General features: G+C 41.0%; 2 protein-coding genes and 1 long non-coding RNA gene across 5 annotated transcripts in view; 1 reads left to right on the top strand and 2 right to left on the bottom strand.

The window, feature by feature from the left end:
- The window catches only part of LOC115278412 (myosin regulatory light chain 12B), an 18,436-nt gene extending 10,913 nt beyond the window's left edge, over positions 1-7,523 (bottom strand). The window contains exons 1-2 of one of the 3 annotated variants that reach the window (XM_029922873.1): positions 6,838-7,523; positions 1,067-1,198 (exon numbers count right to left, since the gene is read on the bottom strand). In XM_029922873.1, the coding sequence (XP_029778733.1) occupies positions 1,139-1,198; positions 6,838-7,311 (534 nt within the window). In that variant the 5' untranslated portion in view covers positions 7,312-7,523 and the 3' untranslated portion in view covers positions 1,067-1,138. Of the gene's footprint in view, positions 1-1,066; positions 1,199-6,837 lie in introns of those variants that run through there. The other 2 variants (XM_029922874.1, XM_029922875.1) reach the window with 2 other exon arrangements.
- Positions 7,524-12,057: 4,534 nt separating this feature from the next.
- LOC115278413 (myosin regulatory light polypeptide 9) lies at positions 12,058-22,434 on the bottom strand. Its single transcript, XM_029922876.1, has 4 exons — positions 22,297-22,434; positions 16,491-16,689; positions 15,883-16,044; positions 12,058-13,048 (listed from the first exon to the last, which is right to left on the bottom strand). The coding sequence occupies exons 2-4, from the start codon at positions 16,672-16,674 to the stop codon at positions 12,876-12,878; spliced, it is 519 nt and encodes a 172-aa protein (XP_029778736.1). The 5' UTR covers positions 16,675-16,689; positions 22,297-22,434; the 3' UTR covers positions 12,058-12,875.
- Positions 22,216-23,585, top strand: LOC115278417. Its single transcript, XR_003902875.1, has 2 exons — positions 22,216-22,586; positions 23,096-23,585. It is a non-coding gene; the product is annotated as an uncharacterized LOC115278417 (long non-coding RNA).
- The last annotated feature ends 555 nt before the right edge of the window (positions 23,586-24,140 follow it).

Genomic DNA, 24,140 nt, shown 5'->3' with positions numbered 1-24,140 from the left:
GCAGGTATCAAGAGTCAGATACTTAAGTGACTGAGACACCCAGGCACCCCTTGAAATTACCACAAAATTTTAAAAACTTTCAATACAACCGATGTAATCAACACTGATTTCTGAGCAGTGACTTTCCTCGGAATTCAAATCCTTCAGTTTTCAAATAAATTCAGACAATACCAGGCAAACCAATGTACAGGATGGAATTGCACAGTGGAATGGGAACTGCAATGTAGGTTTAAATAAAGCGACAATATTTCTATCAGTCATGGTCTCAGTCTGACACCATAGGTAAGGCTTGAAACCTTTATCAAAGACTGCCAAATTAATCTTTAACTTATAAATGTTAAACAGGAATCTACAATCAAACCCCACTCTTAAACTATAATTACAGAAAAAAGGCCATATAAACCAGCATATAATATAATGAAGAATCCTCAACAGCAGTAAGAACTTCTCACTTCCTCTTCAAATATGTCATTATTTTTGTAAATTTCTCACATAGAGTGAACCAAAAGTATATGTAGTGTTCACAGAACTTACAAGGGTTGGGATATCGGAATACTGGTGTATGTGGCTGTGGTGTCAACATATTCAGATAATAATCCAAATGTGTGCAAAATCGCCTGCAATACGGTTGGTTGTGCAAATCAAAACTTGGGCGTGATAATCGCTAATAAGCAGAAATTGCTTGTGAACTTCATCCAGCCTATATGACTTTGTTGCTTTTACGAAGCATATTTTGTCAGCTACCTAGGACTTCCTGGACATTCCTTCAAGGCTTCCTTCTTTAAGTATCTTAAGTCAGTTAGGGGCTATCACCATATGGCAAGTAAATAGGTCTCTCACAACAGTTAACCTTCTGGTTTCAATCTTAGCTGCACATTAGAATCAACTTGGAAGTTTAAAAAAACGGATTCCTAAGTCCTAGTCTGGTCTAACTGAAACAGAAAGATGATGGGCGGGGCTGAGGAATTTGTAATTTAAAAAATGCATCAGGTGATTCCATGCAGGAGGGCTGAGAACCAATGAGTTAACCACTTAGAAGGCATTGGCTATTTATGCCTTGAGTTACCTTTAGTTTTTAAAGTTGAGTCATTATGTATCAATGAAGATGCTAGAGACCTGGACACTAATTCCAGTTCTGTCATTCACAAGTTACATGACCTTTGGTCATTTTAGCTTTCATGGGCCTCATTCTCCTCATCTGTAAAACAGAAGAAGTAGATCAGAAGTCACAAACTGGCAGCTGCCAAACTATATGCAGTCTGCAGTGAGGTTCATTTACAGGGATGACTTTTTAAAATGCCTTCTTCAGTAACTGAGTTAGTTTGCCAACGTTGTAGAAACTGAAGTTTAGGGGCACCTGGGTGGCTCATTTGGTTCAGCATCTGACTTCAGCTCAGGTCATGATCTCACAGTGAGTTCAAGCCCTGCATCAAGCTCTGTGCTGACAGCGTGGAGCCTGGAGCCTGCCTCAGATTCTGTGTCTCCCTCTCTTTCTCTACCCCTCCCCAGCGTGCTATCTCTCTCTCTCTCCAAAAAAATAAAAATAAAAATAAATTAAAAAAATAAATAAATAAAAATTCTTTAAAACTGAAATTTACTTTAATAAAAACAAATTTCAGAGATCTTGAAAAACTGTATGATAAAGAATTAGCTGACCAGCATTCATGAAATTCCTGTAGATAATGAGTATTCAGGGAACAATCTTCACTATTCTCTACATCTTCCTGTCACCGTTGGTATTTGTTTATGTGATGGCCTGGCCTCTGTGAACATCTGAACTTGGTTTCCTGGCTATGGTGGTAGCCAAACTTCAAGGTGGCCCTCCACGTTTCTCATGTCCTCCCGCAGTCTCCACCTACAGTGAAAAGGGTTGACCTGTGAAAGCGTAGGGAGGCAAAATAATTTTCCTTTTACCCTTTTGAGTTCTTGGCTGTCACCTCTGTGTTTATAGATTCACAAGAGAAAAACAGAAGTTTACTAACATGTGTAGCAGCAGATACGCAGGAAAAGCCAACTCAGAAAGGTAGCTTAGAATACAGCCTAAAAAAAATTTTTTTTAAATAAAAAGAACTCAGCTTAAATATCCTCTTCAGCTAAAGACAAAGAGGACAGGTGTGTGAGGGAAGAGGCTAGTAACAGAAGGTTACCAGGAAAAGCACGCAAACAGGGTAAGGCTTGTCAGGCAGATTTATTCAGGGCTTTCTCCGATGATAAGAGTCTAAAGTTGTCTCCAGAGAATAACCTTTGTCCTTCCTGGTAGAGAGGGGAAGAAGGACACCTATGTAAATTTATGTCCTGCCTTAAAGCAATTAGGAGGACAGAGAGCTTTTCTTGTGTCTAGTTCTTCAATTGCCAATACCAACTTGCCAGCCATATGAGTCAGCCATCTTGGAGACTGGTTTTCCTTCACATGTTTGCCAACCCAGCTGACATCTGGACTGCCACCTCATGACGCTCAGAACCACTAGCTCAGCTGCCTTGGAATACCAGAGCCTCAGAAACTATTGTGTTTTTAAGGTGCTTAGTTTGAAATAATTTGTTACATAGTACAAAAAAACTAAAAAAAGCTACTGTGTTTCCTTGACCTCTTTAATAGTAAAATAGGGCAATGCCTTTATTTCAGAATTATGGCTATAGTCAAGTTTGCATTGGAAAGGGACTTTTCTATTCCTGGTTAGAAAATTTTAATTCCTTCTATTCAATTTTCTCCAAGTTCTGGGGGTTCCTCTTTTTTTAAAGTTTTTTTTGGGGGGGCGGGATCTCTACACCCAATGTGGGGCTCGAACCTACAACTGAGATCAATGCTCTACCGACTAAGCTTATCCTGCACTCCTAACTTTTGGCATTTAAAAATTATTTTTCTAGTAATTTAACTATTTCATCTAGGTCTTTAAATGTGAGCCCATAATTATGCATAATACTATTTAAGTATTTTTTAAAGTTTCTTTATTTAAGCAATTGCTATCCCTAATGTGGGGCTTGAGCTCACGACCCCCTGAGATCAAGAGTTGCATGCTTTGACTGAGCCAGCCAGGCAACCCTTTTATGGGTTCCTCGTTTAAGTGCAATAGAATCGCTCCTTCCTCAACATTCCCATCAACACTATCTTATTCTTCTAACTCCTATGCTGTTTTGCTTGTTCTTCTTGCTTCCTAATTGGAGTTTCCTGCAAAGCTCTATCCTTGAAGTATCATGCTTTCCTCAAGTACTGGTCAAAAAGCCAAGAGCAAAAAGTTCCCACTCAAAAATGAGCCACTTGGTTGGCTCAGTGGGTTAAGCATCTGACTCCTGATCTCAGTTCAGGTCTTGATCTGAAGGCTGTTTGGGCTCTAGGCTGGGCATGAAGTCTACTTAAAAAAAAAAAAAAGAAAAAAGAAAAAGAAAAAAAGAAGTAACTGGGTAGGAAGGAGGAGATGGTTTTGTGAGGGAAGGGATGAGGAAGATTTCAAGTTTAAACCAAGCTACAGTAGAATGGTAGTGGAGATGCTCAGGGGCAGGGTACTCAGGAGGTCTCCTTTTAGCAGAGGCAGAAGGTGAGGCCCGACGGTAAATAAATACAAAGAGCAGAGCAGTTCTGCTAAAAGCTCAGGTCATTTCTGATTCAATTCTCATGCTCACCAAGGTCTATCAGAATCCTGAGAAATTTCTCATGGATTCCCATGGTCATTACTGCAGTGAGACTAATGTTGGTGCTAATTAGGAGGATCAAATGACTGGATACATGAGCAACGGTCTGAAAACAGTATTCATAAGGAAATGTAGTGTATAATCAAGCTAGAATAGTCCACAAAATTAACCTTGTATACTTAATGACATATCATTGTTTTTATGCTACATATTAAGGCAAATATGTAATCACTCTGTAAATTATTATATCTATTTTTCTTATAAAGAGCCAAACACTAATTTTACAGCTTTACTCTTAGGAATCTGAACTTTCCCCATAGCACATATATTTTAGGACTTACCATATACATTATAATGCTGTCATTTTTTTATTATGGGTTTTATGATCATCCCAGTTGGCAGTAAATGTTCCATCCCCTGAACTCCCATATCATTTTGTTTTACTGCAGTAAAGTTTATATATGGCGAAATGCACAGATCTTAAAAATGAGTTTTTATAAACATGAACACTCATATAACCACCATCCCAATCAAGTTGTAAATATTAACATCACTCCAGAAACTTTCTTCCAAGTCAATGATCCTCTCCCACAGGCAACCATTGCTCAGATTTCTATAAACCATAAATTTATTAATTTAACCATAAATTCATTTTGTCTTTGAAATTCTTATAAAGGGAATTATACAGTGTATATTCTACAGGCCTCACTTCTTTTACTCACTATATTTTTGGGGTTCATTTATCTTGTTGCATTTATCTGTGGTTTATTCTTTTTTTACTGCCCAGTAATATTCTCTTGCCATGCCATTTACCTATACATCTTTACAACATTTAGCCTTCTTACCTTGGATTGTGTGGTACAGTAGAGTACCTTACACTGGGCAGGTGCTCCATTAATATTTGTAAAGCAAATACATACATATGCTTCCTTCCTATCACAGACAGAATTAGATATACACATATTCATTATAAAGTAGATCCTGCATCTGACTCCTAAAATAAATCTTTTCTCTATGGTTTATCCATGGTTCAGCATAAACTCTACTGAACTTTTCCTCAAAAGAGCCTCAACAAAACTCACCAGTTACCCCCATCCCACGCCTGGAAGAAACAATGCTAATAACACAATTACTGAGTGCTAAATATGTGCTAGGCACTGGTCTAAGCATTTCACATGCATTACCATATTTAATCCTCACAACTTATGATATAAGTGCTGTTGTCTCCATTTCTCAGAAGAGAAAATTAGAGCAACGAGAATAAACAATTTGCTTGCAGCCACACAGCTAGAAAATGGTAGTTTATTTATTTATTTTAAAGTTTATTTATTTATTTTGAGAGAGAGACAGAGTGTGCAAGCAGGGGAGGGCCAGTGAGAGTGAGAGAGAGAGAGAAAGAGAGAGAGAGAGAGAGAGAGAGAGAGAGAGAGAAAGAGAGAGAGACAGTGTGTGTGTCCCAAGCAGGCTCCAAGCTGTCAGCGCAGAGCCTGACAGCGAGGCTCCAACTCAGGTCAGATCACGACCTGAGCCAAAATCAAGAGTTGGATGCCTAACTGACTGAGCCACCCAAGCACCCCCAAATGGTAGAATTTAAATCCAGGATCTGTACTCAGGAAGCCTAGCTCCAGAGCTTGTTTCATTAGGCCCTAAAGATGGCTGAAATTCTCTATCATGAAAACACAGGTAGCTAGCTGGGGTACAAGCAATGAAAGCTACCACACAGCTAAGATGCAGAATAAGGAAGATCCCAACACTGCTGGCGATGAAAAGCATCCCTTGGTCCCTGGTATCTTTGAATCCGAGAAAAGAGGAACAAGCAGCCCCATTTACAGGCTCTAAATCCTCTGACTTTTCCTGATCCCACAACCCTCACCTGGGTTCAGAAACTTCAGAAGTTTCAGTTCATCCTGTGGAAACTCAGTCTCATTAAAGCATAAACAAATATCAAGCCATCCATTATAGAAGCCGTGTCATTCAACAGAGTCTGAACAAACAAAAAGCTGGGCACTTAGTTATGAGGTCCAGTGGGGTCCACCTAATGCTTACAAAGAAAATGGGTGGCACACGTGAATCCTTCAAGCGACCTTGGGCAAATTACCTCGCTTCTCTGCGTTTCAGTTTCCTCAATTATAAAATGATAGATAATCAATAAGGCAGGTTATCTATTTCACAAGATAAGCTTTAAGGTTCTTTTGAATTCTAAAATGCTATGACTCTTCTCTTACCAAAAGAACATTCCAAATCCATCCTAAACAAAGGCTGTCAAGCTAATTCTTTAAGCACCCCTTTCTTCATATTACTCCTTTAGTAATGAAATCCAAAATTACTGCCTAATGCCTCTTACATAATCTTTTATTTCTCGACCAAGTTTTCAAGACATCCATAAAAACGCCTCACTTATCTACCTACCTACCTTCATATCCAACTAGAACTCATTACAGTTCTCGTTCCATTCAGGCTGGTCTCCCCACTGTCTCCTTTTCAAACACAATTCCCACCTTTTGAGCTTTTCCTCTTGTTAGCTCCTACCAAAGATCCTGCCAGAAATACTTCAGTTCTACCTCCTAGGGCTGAATCCAAAGTCTTCAATGAGGTCATGATTTTTTTTTTTCCTTCAGGAAATCTTTCTTGACTTTTGTGATTTGTCCTTTTCTTGGATCAGCACAAATGAACTGAATCTTTGCGAGATGCAAGACCTGTGCGAGTTACGACTCCTACGGAAATCATTCCATTTTAGCCTGTACCAACTATGCACTCCAGGACAGGTTCTCCAACAGTTTCCTTCGACACTTCACCTAAGTGAAGGCAAAGAAGCACGCACCACGAGCATCCAGCCCTGTGTGGGGACACGGTGCTGGTGCTGGTGCTGGCAGCGGGGAGGTCGGACGCACCAGGTGAGTGAAGTCACCCGGGTGACGCAGGGCCGGTCTACGCACTGCCGAGGACCCAGCCACCTTTTCCAACAGGGCGTCTCCCCAGCCCGGCTTCCTCCGCCCTGGCGCCGCCCGGCCTCTCAACGTCCAGGCCCAGGCCGCTACCACGGCCTCCTCATCGACCCCTTACCCAACCCAACCCAACAGGTTCCGCAGCCCCCGACCCCCGGCGTCCGAGGCTCCCGGGGCGGGGTCCCGACGGCTGGTGCGAGGCTGGAAGGGAAGGGGGAGGGGTGCGGCCCGAGGGGTGTCGCGCGCGGGGGCGAGCGCCACTCACCGCTGCCAGACACCAGAGCCCGGGCTGCCCTGCGCGAGACGACGAGCGACGGCGACGATCGCTGGGCTGTGGTGCTACGGTGGCGGCGCCCGGCACTTCCTGCCTCGAGAGGTGGACCGGAAAGCGCACCGGAAGGCGCGGCGAGATCCAACTAGGGACGGGGGGACGCAAGAGGGGTTCTCGCTCAGGACCGAGCGAAGCCCGCTGTGTCGGCTGTGGAGCGACGCTGCGGCCGACGAACGCAGCCTGGGCTTTAAATCGTCTTGTGTGGTCTGTTGCATCTGCTGCCGCATCCCCTCCAGCGTGCGGCTGTAGCCCCGAGGCCTGCCCTCCTCCCCCGCCTTCTGCGGCGGGTTCACGCGGCCCTTCCGCATTCCTGGGCCGCGGGGCGCCTGCCGGGCTTGGAATTTGATTCCGCGGGGCGGGGCGCGACACTTCAGGATTTGGGGGGCCCGATCGCTGAAAGTGTCCCATCCTGGGGCTCCCACAATTGGCCCATTAAAGTGCAGCTCGGGTAGTTCCATTTGAACTTGAAGTAAAACAACGAATTAGGGTCCCGCGTAATACTGCGGAAGGTAAGAGGGCGGACCCCTGCCTGCTGGAAACCCCTTTCTTTTTCAACTGAGCTCCAGCCAGAGTTCTGTCATTTAGCCCTCAAATTATAAGGTTTATGGCCTTACAGACCACGGCTGGCCCATGACAACCCTTACAACCACAAGAAAGTTTTATTCACAATATTTGCTTTCCTTTGGGTCAATGGATGACAGAATTATGCACACACAAACATACGAGGGCGCACACGTTATAAAATGCTGTTTGCCAAAACAGGAAACCACGAAGCTACATTATGCAAGTTTTGTTCTACATACTATTTGTGCTTATAACCTTCAGTTTCCTCGCCTTATAATAATATAGACGAATACCACTATTTCTGGGTAATGGAGGGTAAGCCAATAGCAAACCTTTATTGAGCACTTGTGATTGCCTCAAAGTGTGCCAGATGCTGGGGAGAGGAATAATAGTCTTTTTTATATTCTAGAAATCTTTGATCAGAAATTCTTAGATATTAGGAACCATGTGTTCAGCACCCTGTAGCAGTTCTTATTTATTTATTTATTTTAACATTTACTTATTTTAAGAGACAGAGGCAGATCATGAGCAAGGGAGGGGCAGAGAGAGAGGGACACGAGGCTCCAGGCTCTTGAGCTGCCAGCACAGAGCCCGATGTGGGGTTCGAACCCACAGGACCTGAGCTGAAGCCGGATCCTCAACCGACTGAGCCACCCAGGTGCCCCACCCTGTAGCAGTTCTTAAACAGCAGCAAGTGTAAGCAAAACCTGAAAGGCTTAGGGAAAGATTCTTGAGCCTCAACCCCAGATCAGATTCAATAGGTCCAAGGTGAGGCGATAATTTGCATTTCTAGTAAGTACCCAGGGGATGCTGATGCTGTGGTCTTAATCTGAGTAACTGCTGAAGGCCCAGATAATTAGGGAATGCATTTTCTCAGACTTTGAATAGCAATTTCTGAAACATCACACCTGGTTCTAAAATAATTACTCTTTCCTATGGTCGCAATCTGCTCTTTGGTCCAACAGTATTTTTTAACACTCAAAATTAAAAGAATTTGGCTTCTTTATGTCTTTGGCATAGAGCCCTTCAAGTATGGTCTATTACCATTCCATAAGCCCCCGCCTTGGCCAGCTTAGTTAAGATGATAGCTGAGGGACTCTGTACTTTGAGTTTGAGCTACATTTTTGTTTATAGAACTGCTTTCCAATACAATAGTCACTAACCACATGTGGCAATTTAAATTAAAAACTCAGTTCCTCAGTTATATTAGACATATTTTAAGTGCTCAGTAGCCATATGTGGCTAGTGGCCTTATTTGAAAGCAGAGAGAGCATTTCTATCATCACAAAATTCTACTGGCCAGCTCTATTTGAAAAAGTAATTCTAGGGTATATTGTTCTTTAGATTCAAAAGAAAAACATAGTATTTATTAATAAAAAGCCAATTATCTAAATATCTAGCACTTGGCTGATGGCTAATTAAGGCATATCCTCTTCAAAGAGAATTGTGGTCATTAAAAAGAATGGTCACAAATAAAAAAGGTGGCTATGCCAAAACATGAAAAATAATTTAAGATACATTAAACTAAAAAGTTGTATATTCATTACAACTATAAAATGTATATGGACAAATAAGACATTATGGCATTGAAATCTAGTGTAATGGATACAAGGACTTAAAAAAAATGGGGGTGTGGCTGGGTGGCTCAGTAAGTTAAGCATCTGACTTTGGCACTGGTCATTATCTCTCAGTTCATGAGTTCAAGCCCCGCATCAAGCTCTGTGCTGACACCTCAGAGCCTGGAACCTGCTTCATATTCTGTGTCTCCCTCTCTCGCTGCCCCTCCCCCATTCTGTCTCTCTCAAAAATAAACAAACTTTAAAAAAAGAAAAAAGATACAGGGCTTTGTAACTTTAAGAGCAAGTAGAAATGGGAGAAGCAGGGCATTTCTTCCATGGGGGTTATTTCCAGCAGTGCTTTCCAGAACAATAAAAAACCAGGTTTCAGGGAAACCAAGAAGTTGTACACTGAAAGAGAACCTAGAAAGACACAAACATGTCTAATTATTTTATTTACTCAGGAAATATAAAAAAATACTTGAGCATTTGGTTGGTACCAGGAAACTGATAGGCTTAATGCATGTTTTCATTAAATCCTTATTACAGCCCTTTAATATAATACTTTAATTTGAGCTAATTTACTATCAAACAACTATGTACCTTTCTCCTAACCTCAGCTTTTAATCTCCAACTGCCATTAAACTCTTATCACCCGGGGCGCCTGGGTGGCTCAGTCGGTTAAGCGCCTGCTTCGGCTCAGGTCATGAGCTGAGGTCATGATTTCACGTTTTGTGGGTTTGAGCCCCGCATCAGGCTCTGTGCTGACAGCTAGCTCAGAGCCTGGGGTCTGCTTCAGATTCTGTGTCTCCCCCTCTCTCTGACCCTCCCCTGCTCGCACTGTCTCTCTGTGTCTCTCAAAAGACATAAAAAAAAAAAAAACCATATCACTTATCCTTTCCTTTTTTCAGAGGGAGAAGTATCCATTTTCTTTTTTCTAAGGATAATCCTATAACATGTGATCTAGGTTCTAGCCCTTCCTATCTCTTGGACATAATTCATTTTGTTTCACTAATTTTTTTTCTTACAGTTTGTCTTTTTCCTCTGGCTTAAATCTCTACAGATGAGTTCACTGATCCTGAACTTCCTTTCAAGCTTCTCTTCATTGCCAAGCTTCAGACCCCTTTCCCCCACTGGTAAACAGAACCACTTTTGAATACCTACTGTGTGCCACACCATTTAACTTTAGTGTTTCTAATTTTCACAACATGCTTGAAGGGTACCATCCCTTTTATAGGTGATGAAACTGACACAAGTGACCTGCCCAAGGTACAAAACTAGCCAAATAAGAGACGGAATTCACTCATTCAAGTGTGGCTCTAAATCCCATACTGCTCTTAGTCACAAAAAGTGCTGCTTTATATATTAATAGACTATGTTCCTATTATGAACCAATACCATTACTTCCATTTTACAAATGAATAGAGGTTGAGGGAATTTCACTTACCTAAGGTTATGAAGCAATGTAGCAAAAATGGGATTAAAATGCAGACCAGCCTGACCCCTAAACCTAGGCATTGTCTACCATTTCATGCTGCACTATGGATTCTGAATTCAAAACTCTAACAGATCTACCAAAGGTGACCAATGACTTGATCTAGTGGCCTCATTTAAACTTTCCTACACTCAACTTTTCTGTGTCTTAACAGTACTGACTAACCTCCTTTCTCTGGAAGCTACTCACTTGGTTTCCACAATACCATTTTTGTGGCTCTACCTCTCCAAGCCCTTTATCATCTTCTGATCCTCACTTTTCTGCATATCTGGAAGACTAGGTGTTATACCACTTGTCTGTCCCCTCTCTCTTCATACTTTGTAGGAAATGGTTGCCTTTCCTTTTCAGAATTTGATTTACCTAGCTTGACTTTTCATCCTTTTTATTCCAGTAGCACTCATCGATTCCTGCTCTTGAGTTGTAGGCTCCTCGATCAAGTAAAATTTGGGCCCTGAAGTCCAAATGATAATATAATACTAAGCAGGTAGGTAAGGATGCAGTAGATTGGTTTCATGAGAACTTTTGGAATGTAGGACTTTCATCATGGAGACTAGTTTGTCAGTCAAATCCACTTTTGGAGTAGATGTTTTAGCTTTTTATTGGCAATAATCTTTGCTTAAAGCAAAGCCTAGTTACTATGTGGAGAATGCCATTACTTTATTAGGAAACTTATTCATTCAAGGGAGACCACTCACTGTTCCTAATGGAAGCTGATTCTTTGATAATTTATTTGAAATGAAAATGCAGATAACTGTAAGAGCTTATTTTAGTAGATGAGATCACTTTGTTTCTGTAGTAGAAAGAATGTTATTTGGAAATTTATTAAAAGCAGAAGTGACCATTTTTTCAGTTGAAATGGAAATTCAATTCAACAAACAGGATTTTAGCATCAGGCTATGAGCCTAGAAAAAGTATTTTGCTTAACCAACCAAATGAAATTCAAAAACACATAAAGGGCAAAAAGTAGATGCAAAGATTCTAACCTTGAAGGGGGGCAGAAGCCGTCTTACTCCTAGACTTTTAACTTCTACTCTTTAAAGCTGGCTGCACCAGATTAAAGGATCTCGTTCACCTATCGTGTTGAGCGCAAAGGTCTGCTGCCTTGAAGGCATTCAGTAATTGTTTATTGAATGAGGTAACCTCTTATTAATAATAGCATAAAACACAAAGTTATTAGAGTAATTGTCAATTACTCATCTTTGTAGGCTGTCAACTCTTTAACCAACTTTCCCCCCCAACATTTCAAAAGTCTTTTGAAAACTCATGAATATTTGAAAATAGAGTTTTGAAGCCTGAAGCAAATGAAACTCTACCACTTCCTGATTAACTCTGAAATAGTCCTGCATTTCTGCAGATAGCAGAAGTTATTTTTAGGACTGAAATAATGATCTCACTTTCCCAGGCATGCAGCGTCAGCTGTTTTGATTGTGGGCAGGTCAGGAATGTCCAAAATTCATACATGGACTCATGGTGAATCTCTACATAAACAAACATGGTATTTCAATAGGGACTGTTGTATTAAAGAGAAACTACATACAATAAAAAATACTGGATTGTATTTTCAATGTTTTGAAGTTCAATACAAAAAAATCTTTTTGGTAAGAAGCATTCCATAAAATCTTTGGAGCTAAAATAGTTGTAAAAATTAGGACAAATTAAAATTCTACTCAGTGGCCTGGTCTAATTTTAAATGACATGATGTAATACACAAAAACTTAGACCAGATATAGAGGCATGTTGACAGATACGTAAAATTTAAAGCTACCAAAGCTAGCATGTCTCTGCAAATTTTATACAAAATTATTTTTAAAACTGAAAGACAAAGTGCAAGAAACCAAATTATGGCAGTTCAAACTGGGTTTCTTTGGGAGGGGGAGGAATAAATAATAGATACAGGATTGTTAGAGAAACTAGATTGAGTAAAGGAGAGGTCTAACAACTATATCATTTTGTAGGCTTTGCCTCACCTACCTTTCTTTGGAGGAAGCAACTAACAAAAGCCGATTTGGGTAAATAAGAAATTTTAAACAAGCAAGTTTTTATCATAAAGTTTAATTATAGTTCAGAAAAAATTGAGTGAATAACTTTCTCTGAAAAAATATACTGACTCTGTGTAGACTGCAGTTATTGGAGGGGGAGGGGCTGGTAAGTTAAATTGCCCTATTTTCTATTCTGAAAATCAAAAAGTCCCACTTCCAGTCTGAATATAGAGATGCATGTGCCCCAAATGGCCCAGAATAAATACAACAAGAAAGGCAAAAGCTGCAAAGCTAAGGGCATGCAACAGACTCTAAGAGAACATCTCAGAAATACCCCAAGTGGCAACAGGGAACGTTTGGCTGGAATCTGAAGTTCTTTCAGTCATCTTTGTCTTTTGCTCCGTGTTTAAGGATGCGCGTGAACTCAATGTAGTTGAAGTTCCCCTTCTTGTCGATCGGCGCTTCCCGGTACAGCTCGTCCACCTCCTCGTCCGTGAAGCGGTCTCCCATCGTCGTCAGCAGCTCCCGCAGGTAGTCCTCCTGGATGGTGCCTGGAGAATAAAGAACTGGGGATCAGAGTATGTACTACTCTGAGGACTGATTACAAGTTCATCTACACCTGACCAAGCATATATATTGCAAATATATGAAATACAGGATCTCTACATTCTTAAGCCAGGCTCAGCAGAGAGTTGCCTAGACAATGCCCAGCTGCCTAGCTCTATCATCCTGCTCTGTTCTATCATTTTCCCTGCACAAGTCTTCATAATAGGGCCTAAACCTACGCCTAAACAAGAGCAGTAAAGTATGATAAAGGAATCTAAGCCTCATGGTTCCTTAAAGTACCATGAATGGTCATACTTAGTCTTTTTTTTTTTTTAATAAGTTCTACGGCCAACGTGGGGCTTGAATGCACAACCCCAAGATATCAAGAGCCACATCGTCTACCAAAGGAACCAGCCAGCACCCCTGGTTACACTTATGCTAGAGCAATTAACACTAAAATTAATACCATATCATAGATATCAATAAAGTGCTTCAGTGGAAAGAATATTGAAGTCCTGAGGTCTAGTTTTTTTGTTTGCTTTTTTAAATATTTTTTTAAAGTAATCTCTACACCTAACATGGGGCCCAAACTCACAACCCTGAGATCAAGAGTGGAATGCTTTCCTGACTAAGCCAGTCAGGCACCCCATGGCACTGATATTTTTAAAGGGTTCTCCTAGTAATTCCCATCACGACTGAGAGCCACTAATGTACTAAAGCAAAGTTGATAAATGACCAAGAAATTCTGAAATCCATGAAGTAAAAAGAAAAATGTGAATGTTCTTTTTGTGTGAAATTAAGCTAAAACACTGATAATATATTTCCTATAAAATGAGTTTCAACTATAAGGCCAGTTCACAAAAGCAACTCTAGACTTATGGGGGTTTTGCTCATTAAATTCTACATTTGAAAAAGTTATTTAAATGTTAGATTTTTAGCTTGTAGGAATAAATCCTCATCCCCAGCCAAGGCATTCAACTATCATATAAACCTATCATCAACGGTGTGCAAGGAGCTGTGGCAGGTGCTTGAAGGGGTTACAAAAATGCGAATATAATGTTGTTGAAGACAGAGTCATGGCTCTGGGTGTGGGGAGAGACTTTTGTGATGACTAGGAATGAGTATACAACTAAAACAGAAGGCCAGGAGAGAGAATAAAATACTTTAGATATGGAAAGAAAGTACAGGCTTTAAGTTTCCTGGAACCAGGAAAAAACATTATATAAAAACACAGGTAAGGCTCTATAAAGAATGGACCATTGAGAGGAATCTGAAGAATGGGTAAGATATTTTGAAAGAGTCAGAGCGTGAGCAGCAAAGGGGCAGAGAAAAAGGGAGATGCAGAATCTGAAGCAGGCTCCAGGCTTTGAGGTGTCAGCACAGAGTTCAGGGCTCGAACTCAGGAATGGCAAGAACATGACCTGAGCCGAAGTCAGATGCTTAATGGACTGAACCACCTAGGTGCCCCTGGATATAATATTTAACTCTTTTAAGGCCTTCTTCCCTGCCATTAAAAAAAAAAAGTAACAACTGCTGCTCATAGTAAAAAGCTCAAGCAATAGAAGTGTCTTTAGGAGAAAAAAAAATAAGTTTCCTCTGCCTTTCTCTTCCCATACGCCATCCCTTCCAGGTATAACTGTTACGAATTCCAGTTTTAAGGGGCGCCTAGGTGGCTTAGTAGGTTAGGCGTCCGACTTCGGCTCAGATCATGATCTCTCAGCTGGTGAGTTCGGGCTCTGTGCGGACAGCTCAGAGCCTGGAGCCTGCTTCAGGTTCTGTCTCCCTCTCTCTCTGCCCCTCTCCTAATGACCTTCTGCCTCTCTCTCCTTCAAAAATAAACATTAAAAAATTTTAAAAAAGAATTTCATTTTTAAGAGGGAGAAGGTGATATGGTAAGGAAGAAACAGAGGGAGCAATGGTAGACGTAAGTTAGGACAACAAGGCATAGAAGAGCTTGGAAGGAGGTTGGGAAGAGGAGACAGGAGGATGGTACACCTGAGGAGGCGTAAGGGGCCATTACTACGTGCACACCATTGCTTCCAACAGCAGACTACGCTTGGACTATTTAAAACAGGCCATGTAATAAGTATATAGAGGGTGTTCTTTCCTTCTCAAAGCACTTGCCATATGAGTTATGCCCTTATGTTTCCCTTCTATGCACTTCTGCCAAAGGATCAAGAATTTACGTAGCTAATTTTGAGGTTTTTTTGAAAGTTAAGTCTATTCCAGCAGTGTGCTAAGCACTTTGTATAAATTACCTCATTTCCTCTTTTAATCATCACAAACACACTATGAGGGGTTATATTAGTGCCCATTTTATAGGTAAGAAAACTGAGGCTTAGAAAAGTTAAGTCACTTGCCCAAAATCACATGGCTACCATACAGAATAGGTATATAAAACCAGGGAGTCTGATTCTAGAGCAAAAAATTAGACACTAGATTTGAAAGATCTCAGAGCTGAGAGGTACCTGATAAACAAATACAGGACTGTACTGGTATCATGGCCTATAGCAATTTGTACTTTATCCAAGATTGCCCCCATAAAAGTTACTCATACAACACAATTACTGACAGCCTAACCATTATGGAGTTATTCTAGTAAAGTGTAACGTAAGTTTCCTAGAGAAGTTCCAAATACACCTATTAAATTGTAAATTAAATATTTAAGGGCAAAGGCAGTAAAATGAGTGATTAACATCCCATAGGAAAAGCCTGTCCAAAAACCAGGTATGGAATAAACCTGAGGGTATTACATCATCATATTTCAAGTTATTATATGTTTTAGTTACCACAACTAAAAATTAAATCACTTAGTAATTAAAGGTTACCTCAGACTTACCAGTTGCTTCTTCATCAAAGCAAGCAAAAGCATTTCTGATGACATCTTCCGGATCTGTGCCATTTAACTTCTCACCAAACATCGTGAGAAACATGGTGAAATTTATGGGCCCCGGAGCCTCATTCATCATGGCATCCAGATACTCGTCAGTTGGATTTTTCCCTGAATAAAAAAGAGGGCAAAATTTTAATTACATCACAAAATGCACCAAGTAATCATCACAGTAAAATTTCTGACAAGAAAGATTATCATTTATACAGTTTGCTATGTATTCATAATACCAAAACTATTTGGGAAAAAGTCTTCTTAGTGAGTAAGGCCTGTATTAAGAGTCTAGAGATAGTATGCTATTCTATTGGGATTACAGGAGAAAATAACATTGCTCTCATGATCAGTATCTATGTTTGCAACACACACACACACACACACACACACACACAGCTGGCCCCCAGCCCAATCCTGAGGCCTGGACAGAAATCTGCAGGTGGTCCAAGGGCCACTCTTTGGGACACACTGTTCCAGACTTTGAATCTTAGTAAACTACATCATTAGACTGGCTTCACAGGCATTACAGAAATTCTATTTATAATATCAGAGTTGATCATTACCCAGGGAGGCAAGCATATCATGCAAATCTTCCTTGTCGATGAAACCATCTCTGTTCTGATCAATCATGTTGAAGGCCTCTTTGAATTCCTGAATCTGTGACTGGTCAAACATGGCAAACACGTTGGATGTTGCGCGCTGGGGGCGCTTCTTGGTGGTCTTGGTCTTTGCCCTTTTGCTTGACATGGTGGCGGTTAAATCCTAATTAGGAAGGGAAATTAAAAAAACATAAAGATTAATAAAAAGTAAACTGCATCAAACTGCCTGACATGTCTGAGTTACTTAGAGATGTGCGTAAAAACTACCTATCAGGACAGTATCACTTAGCAAAAATCGGTCTCAACTAATCAATACTATTACTTACAGAACGAAACTACAAAGAGTAAAACCAGACTCATGCTTTGAGTTCACTCATCCTTAGTAGTCGTAACATCTAACAAACAGTCCATCACAAACTTCAAATCCCAAACTATAGCCCACATAAATTCAAAGCTCAGAGCATATCAACAAGATTGCCTGTCCCCTGTGCCGCAGTATAGCCAGGTAAGTATTGACGACTAAATCTACTGGTTTGATAACAATATAGAAAGCAAGAAACCACACATATGTAGGTACCCTGGGGAAGCAGTGCTGGTTCTATGCCTCAGCGCTGTGCTGGTACTGGGGAATACTGGTTCATCCTCAACAGCTCTAGCCCACAGCCCTCGCCTAACTAGCTGTCCCATTCTAAGGTAGACAGAAAGTAGGAAGGAAGACTAACTGATGGCATAGGTCTTCATTTCTTAATCTCCAATGTCAAATGGCATTCTTCCACTTGCAACTAACAATTTTTTGCACCCTCACTTCTGGAATCCAAGTAGTTCACAGAAGATATTTGCTGAAGAGCTAACTGGAAAGTATAAAAACTATGAATTCACCTATAATTTTTACTGGTATTTCCACTCTATCAAAACCAATTTCTTGCAAAGAGCCAAGCTAAATCACTTGAGATGTGATTAAGTTCTCTAGACAAAAGTCATAGCACAACAGTTTTTAAAGCTATTATTGTGTTTAAGTTTTAGAAAACATTTTTGAGAGCTAAGGAAACTACCTTTACTCTCTAATAATCTAAACGTATCCCTGTAAAAGTCAAGTTAAAAATAAAAAGAATGTCTATTAATAACTGAAATGAAAAGGCAATTTCCTTTTCAACACTCAACCTTTTAAAAGACTATGAAAATTTGTTTGGCATTAAAAATCCCATAGTCCTCAGATAACAAAATTTTACCGTACCATCCTTCAGAGCTGAGGTGGCGATGGTAGTCTGCAAAACCTCTAGCCAGTGAGACTAGGTCACTGTATTGAGTTATATTCTTCCAAGCAGGTCTAAAATAGGCACTACTGATTTCACTCTCTGACCAGGGTAACAATTTTAAAGCTTACGTTCTGAAAACAACATTTCAACATTTAGCTATGATGTAGCAAAACACTATGCCCTTGCTCTAAAAATAAATCTGTGGCTTGCAAAGAATGAAGTACTACCTAGATCTCCCCGCAAAGTGACCTTAGAACACAATGCTTCCTATGAGTTTAAAAAGTTGTTTCCTACATTCTTCCCAATTATACCACATCACCCAGACTAAATTCAATTATAGAAATAATTAGAAAAGCTATGCCTCAGATTTCTTTAAAAGCTAAATCTGTTCTCAGATTTTAGCAGGAAATTCCACAAAGGAGAGTCACAAATTCCAGTCCATCCAATATAACACTCGGTGATACAATGGAATGTCCTGTTGGTAAGATATACCCTACGCAACCGAGAAGTTATGATACACACTTCTCCCTAATTTCCAAGTTTCCTTTAATCACAATTTGTGTGGCCGCCTTTCAAAATTTATCAGCACCATTCATGAATGCCTGTTTTCATTCTGAAACACTGTTTGCGGCAGCAAATACCATTATCTAATATTTCTCCTCTATTATAAAATTACTTTAAAAACTAGAAAGAGTTAAAGTGTATATTATTCTACCATCTTTTAACTGTACCCAAGGACTTGGGGTGAGTGACTGAGACCAATGAGTGGCACATATTTACCAGTCCACCTCTCTTAGCTATTTCTTTGTAAACCAAAGCATGTCTTTAAAAATCATTGGTTTTGTTTGACAACATTGTCTTCCCCTCAAGAGGCAGGAATGTCAGTTATTTTAAGAACAAAGAAACTGATGAGAATTCTAGGTCAAATGGTTGACACATTTTTTTAATCTATAAAAACTCAGAATACTAAATTTGATGGAAGTCCTCTAGGTACCTTTACATAAAGTTATAAACATATTTAAATTTTAAAGCATTTCACATTAGTGTTTCTTTTAATCATGCATTCCTTAATTTGTATTCATTATAAAAACAGTTTGTAAAAGTTATAAAGGTTCCCCCTCCCCCCACTTTTGGTCAGCACTGACAGTGGTTTTCCATAGAACTTTTCTTTAGCTCAATTAATACTTATTCATCAATCTTTAATATGATCAATGAGGTATACCAATGTGCATCAAATATCACTAGTGTTGAAAACTACTTAAGTAGTAAGAAATGTAAGGCAAGTGTCCTATCTTCAAAAGGTGAAAATATAGTTGGGGAAGCAACTATTAAAAAATGAAATGAGGGGCGCCTGGATTGCTCAGTGACTTGAGCGCACAATTTCGGCTTGGGTCATGATCTCACGGGTTGTGTGTTTGAGAGTTTGAGACCCGCGTTGGGGTAGCTGCTGTCAGTGCCGAGCGTACTTTGGATCCTCTGTTCCCTGCTCTCTCTGCCCCTACCCAGCTCACAATCTCCCACTCAAAAATAAATATACATTAGAAAAAAAAGGAAATGAAATGATTGGTTAAATTTATGAAATGAGTCACAGGTTTAATTCCTCAAGTAGAACTCTCAAGTTAAAACAATGTGTGACAATAATGAAAAATAATTCAAGATGGTACAGGATTATTAAATACTGTGAGTTGAGGAAGATCTTTGCTTCTAAAAGACTGAAATGGCGGGGGAAGAACCTGAAAAATCTTGTACCATTTAGAAGCTAAGAGACATCCTTAGAATTAAGAAATTCAGATGGTAGTTTTCATTCTAAGAAATTAAGATAGTTAATTCTACCAAAAAGTGGCAGTATAAAAATGTTAGGTAAGTTACTACCTGAGCCTTTTTCAAGGAGGTTGTGCTCTTGTCTAGGAGTTTCTCTCTCACCAGAAAGTAGGAGCCTTTCAGCAAGAGGGAGTTCAGCTTCCCAGTATTTGTTCTAAAATACAGAAAGTGTAGGGGCACCTGGCTGGCTCAGTTGGTGGACCATGCAACTCTTGATCTTGGGGCTGTGAGTTCAAGTCCCACATTGGGTGTGGGAATTACTTAGAAAAAGAAAATAAAATCTTTAAAATAAGGAAAGTGTGGTTTAGTTTTTCCTACCAAACTAAAAGTATGGGTGGAATAAACACTGACGAAGAGGGAACCATATCAGACACAGTGTTATGATTGCAAAGAGCAGATCACTTATGATACTGTTACTGTCCTCCTTGCTATAATTCTAGTTTGTTACCCATTTTGACTTTCCCCAAAGAAGACTGTAACTCTCTTTATATAATAAGCCTTCAGCAAATGCACAACTCTCATAGAAATTTAGAAAGCTAGGGTAAAAAACAATGAATATATGTCATGAATCAATGTAAATATTCTTTATTTAGGATGGGAAAATGTAAGCATCTGAGATTTTCAAGTATAGGATTCTCTCCCATTGGAAGTTAAGAGTCTGGAGTCTATTTTTGGAGCATTTAATGAAAGATCTTTCATGTGAAGGCATATTTGTTATATGAAACTTTAAAGTAGGGAAACTTGCAGAACAGGCCTCTAGGAAATATGAAAGGATTGCAGATGCACAAGAAAATGAAACATAGTCAATGGTGGTCAACAATATTCAGTTTACAGATCTAAAGGAGTATAACCTTATTTTAAATCGGGACGCTAAGTGTTGGTAGCAATGAATTCGTGTGTGTGTGTGTGTGTGTGTGTGTGTGTGTGTGCGCGTGTGTGTGCGTGTTTGTTTAGCATGATCAAATAGGAAGAAACTCAATTTAGGGTTATGACAAAAGAAGGTATACAAATCATGTAAGGAAAGGGGCACCTGGGTGGCTCAGTTGATTGAGCGCCTGACTTCAGCTCAGGTCAGGATCTCATGTTCATGGGTTTGAGCCCTGCAACAGGCTCTTTGCTGACAGCTAGCTCAGAGTCTGGAGGATGTCTTCGAATTCTGTATCTCCCTCTCTCTCTGATCCTCCCCTGCTCACACTGTCTCTCTCTCTCTCTCAAAAATAAATAAAACGTTTAAAAAAACCCAAATCATGTAAGGAAAATATTAGACTAGATTAAGTGGTAGAAGAAAAGTAAATGTCCTCAAAGATGCTTTTTCCACCACACCAAGGGCCACCGGAAGATTTCTCAGAATCTCGAGGTACTATGATTTTATTTATAAAATACTAATCCATACTAATATTACACTTTATTACTCTAGCTCGAATTCTAGAGTCTAGCATTTATAAAGTGGTAATAGATATAAAATAATCCAGAAACGTTTTTTCTACAGAACTGATACTCCAACTGATAGTATCACAGGAAGTACTATACATTCTTTAAAGAAAAACTCCCATCTTCGAAAACACTTCCTACTGCGGTAGCACGTAGGATCTGCAAATCCAGACCAAATTTCCTATCTTATTTATCAATGTACTTTCCCCTAAAGCTAAGTATATGTGATATTTTTTTTATGCCAACTGCAGGTTTTTAGCAATATATTTTCAGGTTAGTGCTTATGTTCCAAAAGAACCGAGTTTTCAATTCCTATGCAAACTTCCGGTTAAAGGTAGGATTAGATCTGTTAGACAGCCACACCCAAAAAGTTCTTAGCACTTGACAAAAGCAATTAGTTGTTAAGGTTCACTAGAGTAAAGCCTCACTCTTGAAAACGGAAGGCTTTTCTTGTAAAGTTTTATCAAAAGCCTTCCAGAACATGAAACAGTAGTTTTAAAAAATACTCACTTTATTCACATTCAGATATAAAACATTTTGCACTTAAGTTAAAATCTCAACTGAACGCATTTTTATTTCTGTTCCAAAGTTTGTTTTAAGAACTGATAAATACTTTCATATACCAACTCAACTAGTTTAAAAGGAAACACTTTGGCAAAATGACATAACCCGAAGTCTCCACCCAAAAGTAACATGGCATTGTAGTTTAGAGTTTATCAAGTGCGACTGTTCCCTCAACCTCTCCTTGTAAAGTATCACTAAAAAAAAAAAAAAAAAAAGTTCTAATTACAGAAGTGGATGCTGAGCTGAGGAAGCTGCTAATTTGAGTTGGTTATTCCTACTAAAGGTAGCTACACAGCTGCCAACAACAGCTGCAGCACCGGAGACACTGGGATTGGGTTTTTGCGCAAACTCTCTTGAATTGGGCAAGTTTACGTTAGAGACTAAACATAGTCCAGGAGTCAGCACCGAGGGGCTCGGGTTTCGCAGGCCCGGCTGTCGCCCAAGATCGCGGCGCCAGCGAGCAAAACTACACTTCCCGGGCTTCGAGTTTGAGCAAAGGGACAAGGTCCGCGCCTCCGCCACTTCCGGGTGTGGCCTTTGATCCCGGAGATGGGCTTTGGGCTCGAAACCAGGAACCCACTAGGACACCTGCCCAGGTGCGTTCCCGGCCCCCATGGCCCGCCGCTGCCCTCCCAGCCGCACCGTGGAGATGGGCCCCCGGGATGGACCACGCGCGCCTAACCACGAGCACCACTCACCCTGCACAGCCGCCACGAATCCCAGCACTTCAGTAACCCCTTCGCTGCCCTCGCTGCCGCTATCAACACTCTTCTACTCCCAGACCCCCCCTAAAACGGACACTTCCGTCCTCTGCTTAACAAACCGGAAGGAAGCCTAGTCACCATTGTCGGCGGACCGAGTGGGCCTGACTTAATAGAAAGACGACGGGTGGGGGGAGTTGCCAGTGTGCTGGAAGAACGCAATTTTGAACGCGTGCACAGGAAGGAGCATAGAACAGGCGACTTAGAACATAGAAGAATGTGTAATGGTTCGTTCGTGTAATGGTTCGATTGAGTTTCCATCTTTTTATACCGCCTCTTACAATATAGGCTTTCCCCCCCCTTTCCTGTTGGCAAATGGGTGAGCCTGCCTTCTAGGTTGGCCTCCCCGCACATTCCAGGCCCCGGCCAGGGGCGGGGCCCGGTAAGCCCAAGTCCTTGTAGGGACATAGAGCCGAGGGCTCCCGGCCCACGTGACCGGCGCTCGCGCGGCTCGGAGCGCCAGGCCCCACTGCCGGGCAGTCGTGCGCCTGCGCGCGCGCCTCACTCAGGGCGTGAGTCTCGGTCTGTGAGGCCTCCGGGTAGGAGGTTCTCTTTCTGTGTAGTGTGCTGTGTATCGAAAGTCCCCACCCCGTTTACATTGGAGCAGACTTTTCAAGTCCCCAGGGTCCTCAGCTAAGTGGCCACTACCTTTTCGACCCAGGCGGATGTCATGAGGTCACGAATGATGAAGACTTCCTCCCTCTTCAAAACCGTTTGCTGTTCTTTTTCCCACCAGAGCCCCTATTAACAGGGGGAGACGGGACCTGACTAGGAGGGAAGACAGTCGACCAGCAAGAGCTAACTAAATCTTGCCCCTCTCTCACTATGAAGTGGAGCTGCAGCTTCATGAAAATAGGAATAAAGAGTCCGGCCTGTGTTTTCTCAGCTCTCCTTTTCTTGGACAGCTTCTAACAGTGCATCTTGTTAAAAGAAAGCCCGCCCCAGTTCTGTCCTTTTCCATCCAAAGTCTGGTGAGGAAGACGGTGGTGCTGGTCACCTCAGCTCTCTGAGCTCTGCTACAGAAGGAGTGAGTTGGATCCGATAATACTCAGACTCATCATCCCACCACTGGGGTTCAATGCCTAGTTTGACTCACGTGGCCAGAACAGTTCTGACTTTGGGGGTGGCTATGGTTCTGGCCTCTCACTTGAATCACCCTGCTAAAAAGAAGGTAAACGCTTCAGAATAATGTATTCTAAATGTTAATAAACTACAATTTCAAGGACCTCAGGAGCATTTTATCTATTAACCAATAGCATATTCCAAGCTTAACATGGAGGTAAAATCACTGTAAATAAATAACTGCCCTGATTCTATGTGAGTGACACAAAGGTGATTAGTTTCCTAATGGCCTTGATAATAAACAGCCTTGGCATGCTGGTTAAAGATATAAAATACTAGGTGCCTTCTCTCCAACCTAATGATTAAGAATCTTTTTAGAGCAAGCCCTGTGAAGCGATTATTTCACTGGTGTGGTAAGTAACTTAACACTTGGGGATGCAGAGCGAGACAGCTTAGGGCCTAACACTTATGCAGTGACAGGGCCAAGTCCAGACGGCTTAGAGGTGGACTGCAGTTTGGTTTCCCTGACTCGGGGCAGCAGCGTGAGCACCCTGCACTGCACTCACACCTCCACTGAGTGGTGGCCTGCCACCACAGAGCTGTGGAGCCTTCCAACTACTGTCCTTGTCTAAAGAAAACTTTAACTCATAATGAAATAGTGTAGTCTTCTCAGCTCAAAAGGAAGCAGCAGGGTTCTTTTGTTTCTCTAATGTCAGATA

This window comes from Suricata suricatta, chromosome 14, assembly GCF_006229205.1.
Source record: "Suricata suricatta isolate VVHF042 chromosome 14, meerkat_22Aug2017_6uvM2_HiC, whole genome shotgun sequence".
NCBI classification, from domain to species: Eukaryota; Metazoa; Chordata; class Mammalia; order Carnivora; family Herpestidae; genus Suricata; species Suricata suricatta.
Note: the sequence above shows the minus strand (reverse complement) of the source record. Positions and strands in the feature narration are given on the sequence as shown.